We start from the raw sequence: 7324 nt of genomic DNA, 5'->3' as shown, positions 1-7324 counted from the left end.
AATGTAATGAATGTGCTCCGTTTTGTATGAAGATCGTCCGATTTACGTGTAATTTATCCGATTTGTTGATACCTGGCTTGAAATATATGCGGTTAGTTTTGGATAATCTTCCTTTTTATTGTGTCTGTGAACTTGATATCCAATTCACGGATGACTAATTGGTGTGTTTGGTTGCCCGCATCGAGCCCAACCAGGCCCGCGCGGGAAGCAAGAGGCCTGTTTGGTTGCCTGGTTTCACTATTGGGGCTGCATCCCACGCTTTTTAAAGCAGTCCAGAGGCTGGCTCGCTGGAAACGCAGGAATCGGCAGTTTCTTGCGAGCCAGGCCGAGGCGAGCGCAAGCCAGCGAGCCCTTGCACGAGTGGAGACGGGAGGGATGCGAGGTGATTACCTGAGTTCTTCTTCAACCTTCAGTAAGCTCCTATCTAATCTCCTTCCTCTGATCTACACAACGGTGCTTCGATTTGGGGTAAGCTCTACACGAAAAAGATACACCTGATGCTATGGTTCCATTCAGGCGATCGGTTCGTAGTTTCGTCGGCCATAAGTTCTTAATCTCGTCTTCCCATTTGGAGTTATTCTGGACGAATTTTGTCAGATTCGTCGCGCACGATCGATCATTTGAAATTTCCTTTGACCAGCTGCCTAATCTTGCGGTTCCTCACAACATTCGTGTTGTAAGTTTTTGGTTTCGACTATCGTAGCTTCATCTCTTTTTGAGCAGCAGTCTACTGCACTAATGCCGCCATGTCGAGCTCCTCTAACCTCTGCTCAGAGCCCTCCTATTCGTCCCTCTCGACGCCGAAGCCCTTCCCCTTGATCTTCTTGCCCACGTCCTACTACACTAGAGTCGTTTCCGGCGTCGCTCATCTTGGCCTACTCTCTGTCGTCCTCCTACAGCACTAACGCTGCAATGGCGCGCACACTGCTTCTTGTGTCCTCTGCATCCGTGCACACTGCAGTTCGCCGCGCCACCGAAGGGGTCGATCATCTTGGCCTCCTCTCTCTCGCCCTACTACACTCGAGTCATTTCCGGTGTCGATCATCCCGACCTCCTCTCTCGTCCACTGCACTGACGATACCATGGCGCGGGCACTGCATTCTCCTCCTTTGTCGACTGTCTTTGCGCGAGCACCGCAACTAGTTCGCCGACGGTGTCGCTCGCCGTGCCGCCGATGGGGTCGCTCGTCCACGACTCCATGCTCGTCATGTCGGACACGACACCACGTCCACTATCCACCGCAGTCGTCATGGTCGGGCGCACCTGCATTTCTTCTCCCCCTTCCTCTGCTAGCTCTTAACCCTGTGTGCTAAGTGCAAGTGCTAGCTCTTAATCATACCCCATGCAAGCAACCAAACAGCGTGTAGTTGTATGCGCCGAGACAATGTAGACAACCAAACAACATGTCAAAGTTGATCCACTGATGCAGGCAATCCATATGCAGACAACCAAACAAGTTGCAGATGTCGCATATGAGGCTGTTTTTCGAAAGCCAGACTGAATGAAGAAGTGTATGGAATGCAGGTACTGTAGCTGACGGGAACCAAACACGCCCAATGTGTTCAGTTTGCGAGTCAGCGTCGGATATACCAACTTGCAAGAGCACGCAAGCGAAAGGCCTGGCTTCTAGTTCTAGCCCACCACCCACCCGCGGTCGGTGAGAACGCCGTAGGCCCGACGGGTCAGCGAGAACGGGAAGAAGTAGCGAAAACAGCTAAAGAGCGGAAGGGTTTTGGTCGCGAGTCGCACCCGCCGCCGTGGTCGCATCGCACGCAAACTTTCGAGTCTCGAGAGAGGCGACGAAGAGAGCGAGGGCGAGGGCAATAGGGCTTGGAGGATGGGCGCTGGGGAAGGAGAGGCAGCTGGGAGCAAGGAGAAGAGCAGCGGCGTCGCCCGGACGTCCCTGGACGGCCTGCGGGACAAGAACGTGATGCAGCTCAAGAAGCTCAACATGGCGCTCTTCCCCGTCCGCTACAACGACAAATACTACCAGGACGCCATCGCCTCCAAGGACTTCTCCAAGCTCGGTGAGCGCGCTCCCATCAGTCTTTTCCAATCTTGTTCTAATCCTTACCTCGCGCCGCCGGGACCGGTTCCATACCTCACCCGGTCTTCCATTGTATTGGGATTGGGATTGGGATTGGGGTTGTATCTATCTCAGTTCTCGGATCTGCAGACAGAAGGCAGAAAACAATTTACAACTTGCTACCAGATTGGGGAAGAAACCGCCATTAGGAATTTAGATTTTGGAATGGGGACGTGCAAATGCGAATGTGGATTTGATCTGCAAAAATAATTTCTTTGACCATAGAAGATCTTGGAGGGCGTGGGTAGGTTATTGTGCTGGGGATGTTTCCCGGATACACTGTTATATTGATTCGTCTGCTGGGTTTGGCTGATTTCATCTATGAGAAAACATGTTGCTGCTGGTGCTATTGTCTGACTGTTCATTTTTCCTTTCTGTGTTTGTAGCTTACTATAGTGATATATGTGTTGGAGCAATCGCTTGTCGCCTGGAGAAGAAGGAAGGAGGGGTCGTCCGTGTTTATATCATGACTCTGGGTGTATTGGCGCCCTACCGTGGTCTTGGTCTTGGTGAGAATTTTCCCTACCTAAATTCATTTTTGGCTATGTGAAGAGATCACCCTGTTGGGCGTGAGATCTACATATGCCTCACAAGTAGGATAACATGTGCACCTCCTTATCTGATTGCTGAAATTGTGAATTAAAATGTAATTGTTGGATAGTTGTAGGTACTGCATTTATCTTGCAACCTACTCCCTCCGTCCATGAATAAGTGTACTTCTAGCTTTTGTCCTAAGTCAGAGTTTTAAATTTTTGACCAACTTTATAGGGAAAAGCAGCAGCATTTATGGCACTAAATTAGTATCACTAGATCCGTTTTGAAATGTACTTTCATAATATACCAATTTGATGTCATATACTACTCTTTTCTATAAAGTTGGTCAAAATTTGAAAACTTTGACATAGGACAAAAGGTAGATGTACACTTATTCGCGGACGGAGGGAGTATTTTTCACTCAAGCAATGAACGATGATTGATCATGCTTCTGCCACCATCTCAATTGAATCAAAATGTGCCCAAAGTTTTCTGTTGATGTGCCACTGCCATAACGTCAATAATACAACTGTGGCAACTCTCCAGACCAAGCACATTGACCCTCACAATAGAAGTTGCCTGTGCGTCCACCATAGGGCCATGGCGTCCAATTGACAAGGCGGGCGGCTCCTTAAGCCGATTTTCGATGCCATATGCTTTCTGAGCAGGCACACACGGGAAGGAGAAGCAGGAGTGGGAGGGGGAAAGCAGGGGCGTGGAAAGGAAAAGCAGTGGGGCAGAAAATCTTGGCCCTTCTTCCTTGAACTATGTAGAACGGGGTGGGAAGGAAAAGCGGGCGAGGAGAGAGGGACAGAACAAGGTGAGAGTGGAGCAGAAAAAAAAAATCTGGTTCTGGCTTGGAGCGCCGCCTCCATGTGCCATCCCCGTATTGCAGAGCTTTGCTGCTTCCAGGTCTGCGTTGGTGCGGCATTGCCAGCAGCAGCTATGCTTCTTCTTTTTGGGTCTCTGCCAGCTTCTCCTCTCCCTCCCACGAGTCTTCCCCAGCTTTTCCTCTCCCTACCCTCCCTCTTCTTCAGCTCCTGCTCGCTGCTCTGTTCTGCTGTATGTGCCAGCAGCAGCTATGCTTCTGTTTGAGTCTCTGCCAGCTTCTCCTCTCCCTCCCACGAGTCCTCTCCAGCTTTTCCTCTCCCTACCGTTACAAGGTTACATGATAAAATGCTTGGACAACCTATGACAGCCTGCACCATCTAGGAAGGTTACAATCAAAAGGCAATAAGTGCAGGCCCTGCCAGTTGGCAGCCAAATCAGAAGACAGGGAGTAGTGCAAGCTAGTTAAGAGAGTTTAGAACAGAGATAATGGCTGGCCCTAGGTCAGCTTTTGTTCTATGGGTTAATAAACCAAAGTCAACCTTGAATCTGCTCCTTCAAGAATCAACTGATGGTACCAGGTTTCTGAAAAGTGTTGTTGCTTACATACCATGTTTTGTTGTATTTCGGCATTTGAGTGTGCATCAGGTTAATCTTATTCCCATGGGAAATTAAGGGAGCACTGTGCTACTAAATTGGTTGTATTGGGTGATTTAACTTGCTGTCAGACCAGGTTAGGGTGTGTCTATGAAGTCGCCTTGCCATATGCCGTAAGCGTTATAAAGTTATGAAGGGGGTGGGTTGCCACAAAATGCATTACGCATTTAAACTAAGGTGGTGTCAAGGATTGTGGGTAGCAGTTGTGCCATATGTGCTCATGAAATTAAAGTGCAATAATGCTCTTACCATGTTATGTCCTCTAGGACATGGTGTATGTCCTTTCATGATGTCCAAGTGATAAACTTACTGTTTTAAAAAAAACTCTTGGAAATGATTTAAGCATGTACCAGTATTATTCTAAAGCTTGCTTATATATAATTACCTTAGCTGTTTATCTACTGCAAGTTCTAAAAGAATACCTGTATCAGCACAGGAAAAACCAGTGAAAAATAATGAGCCTTGCCACTCATTCTTACTTTAGCCCATGCTAACACATCTGTACGCTAGATTGCTCTTTTGTAACCAAGTGAAATACCTGTGACTTCTAAGTCTAGTAAGAATAATGTTAAAGATCATCGTGTAATAAAACATCATGGGCTGCCTCATCATACTTTCTTTGAGCAATCGCTGCCCTGTCATGCTTCTTTTAGACTCCTGCCCCCATTTGTGCTACTATCAGATGATAGTAAGTTGTCCGTTCTGCTCCCAGTGACCGGGTAGCACATGTGGTTAACCCAGCAGTTATTCATAACTTGTTGTTTGTTTAAGGTTTCAGAGTCCTCTAAATGTTTTTTTTTTTTTGGCGGGAAGAGTCCTCAAAATGTTAGGCTACACCATTTCCCACACTGCACTATTGGCTGCTAATATAGTATCCTGTTAATACGATTCCATTGATGGTAAATGAGAATTTCGGGAGTTTACAGAATTCAATTTAAAATATACTCTAGCGGTCTGGCCTCATTTCACAACACATGCTGTCAAGAATTTTGAGTTTGTTCTCAGGGAAATGTTCATATGATCATCTTAGGACTATTAGGAACATGATGTTTGATAAAAAGAAATTATGAGGGGACACTGCGGCAGGTTTTGTTTGGTACTGCTACTGTAACACTGTCTCAAAACAATGAATGCTAGCTGAATGAATATAAAATATCAACTTGTTGTAAACTTCTTGGGCTTGAAATATACCTTGCATACTTTTGCTCTTTTGAAACTATCTTTTACGAACAGAAAAGAATAGTTTGTTTTTGGCAACAACGCGAGCTGCTTTTAAGAGTAGCAGTAATATGATCTGTGCTGCCTTACAATTGATTCTTTTTTATTTTGACAGGAACAAAGCTGCTGAACCATGTTTTTGATCTCTGTGCGAAGCAGAACATCTCGGAGATATACTTACACGTTCAGACAAACAACGACGATGCCATTGCTTTCTACAAGAAGTTTGGTTTCGAAATAACAGAGACGATACATAATTACTATACGAACATCACTCCGCCAGATTGCTATGTTCTTACCAAATTTATCGGCCAGGTTGCTACAAAGAAATGAGCAGACACCGTCCCTGCTCTTGTGACAGAGTTATGATCTTGTTGCAGTTTGTTCTTCATTTTCGTTGAGGTTTAACATTAGTTTGAGAACACGATTACCTTGGCTGCATCACTGAGACATCATTTTTACATTGACTGTGTTCTTTATCCCACCTTGCTCCGGTAACTTGAGTGCCTGCCTTAACTACTTATTCTGGATATGTGGTGCGCGGTTGCCAGATTTTTTCCGAATGGCGTAGTTGCCAATTTTAATCTTGCTCCTTTGACCTGTTACTGGAGCAAGGTTGTAGACTTGTAGTTACTTGGGTTCCGAAATCCCAACGTTCGTCTCTCTCCCTGCTCGCTCTGGCATGTGTTACTTTAGTTCTGACAGGTTTGTTCGTGATAAAATCAGTTTTTTGTTCGTGTAAATTTAACCTTTTTCTATTGAATTATTTTTAACACGTTTATTACTTCTATCGTTGACAAGTCAAATTATCTATGGTCTTGCCTGCACACCACTCCGATGATCGCGTCAACCCAAATAGAACCGCCATCGCCTACGAAGATACTACTTTTTATCAAGAGTACACTACATATATGGAACCATTTTGCCACACATAAAAGGACGAAAGGTGAATAAGGATGGCAATGGGTAGGGTATGGGCAGGGTAGAGCAATACCATACCCATACCCGTCTAGTCAGTGGGTACAAAATTTTACCCATACCCGTACCCACTGGTATAAAACTTTACCTATACCCGACGGGTACCCATACCCATTGGGTACCCAACGAATAGAACAAATAGTACACAAGTTCATAATTTTACACTCATTCATAGGAAATTTGACAAAAAAATCAAATATCTTAGCTCAATAACAAGTAGATGGGTACAAGACTACTATCAAAATTTAGAAATCACAACATACTCATAAGTCAATAGGAGTAGACGAGTCACATGACAAATTAATGATTAATTGACAACAACTTAACATTATTTTTACAAGCAGGCAGGGTATGGGTATACCCGCGGGTACAAGGCTATACCTGTACCCTACCCATGACTTAACGGGTAGGGTATGGGTACTACCCATGGGTATAAAAGTGTGCCCATACCCTACCCATGCGGATATGGTGCCCGCGGGTATCCGTACCCATGGGTAAAATTGTCATCCTTAAAGGTCAACACCTACTTTGCATTAAGAGTACACTACATAAGGAAATTCAGTTTGGCTCTAGGGAGCATGTGCTCCTGCTTGCCAAAAATGTATTTTACAAATGTCAATTTTTTTTTGGAAAAAATGGATGTGTTCATTGTCACACCCAAATGCTACCTGCAAATTTTTAGGGGGGAAGCTTAAGCATTTTGACCCGTGTGAAAATAACAAATCAAACCCCAAGTGTAATCTCCAAATGTACACTTAATTTTGTTTTTTTCATCGACGTAGCACTGTTATCCCGTTTCGCATAAAAATTGTCAAGCGTGCTTGTTACACCAACATGAACATCTACAAAAAAAAATCAGAATTTGTAAGATTCATTTACTATTTATTTTGAATTTACTGTTCATCAGGGAGCATATGCTCCTCAGAGCCTAAACGGCCATCCCACATAAGGAAATGGAAGCATTTGTGACATAGAACAAGACGAAACATGAACACCACGTTTGAATCGCATCCTTATATGTCC

The 7324-nt window shown here is 44.9% G+C and overlaps 1 protein-coding gene across 1 annotated transcript; it reads left to right on the top strand.

The window, feature by feature from the left end:
- The first annotated feature begins 1614 nt into the window (after positions 1–1614).
- Positions 1615–5802, top strand: LOC123070096 (N-alpha-acetyltransferase 50). Its single transcript, XM_044493119.1, has 3 exons — positions 1615–2027; positions 2473–2595; positions 5439–5802. The coding sequence occupies exons 1-3, from the start codon at positions 1838–1840 to the stop codon at positions 5654–5656; spliced, it is 531 nt and encodes a 176-aa protein (XP_044349054.1). The 5' UTR covers positions 1615–1837; the 3' UTR covers positions 5657–5802.
- The last annotated feature ends 1522 nt before the right edge of the window (positions 5803–7324 follow it).

Source organism: Triticum aestivum, chromosome 3B (assembly GCF_018294505.1).
Source record: "Triticum aestivum cultivar Chinese Spring chromosome 3B, IWGSC CS RefSeq v2.1, whole genome shotgun sequence".
NCBI lineage: Eukaryota > Viridiplantae > Streptophyta > Magnoliopsida > Poales > Poaceae > Triticum > Triticum aestivum.
This window is presented reverse-complemented; position numbering and strand designations above follow the sequence as displayed.

Bases quoted from the DNA above. Each gene is read 5' to 3' on its own strand.
- LOC123070096 (XM_044493119.1), top strand. From the start codon at position 1,838: ATGGGCGCTGGGGAAGGAGAGGCAGCTGGGAGCAAGGAGAAGAGCAGC. The intron at 2,028-2,472 runs GTGAGCGCGCTC...CTGTGTTTGTAG, and splicing joins CAAGGACTTCTCCAAGCTCG to CTTACTATAGTGATATATGT. The intron at 2,596-5,438 runs GTGAGAATTTTC...TTATTTTGACAG, and splicing joins CTACCGTGGTCTTGGTCTTG to GAACAAAGCTGCTGAACCAT.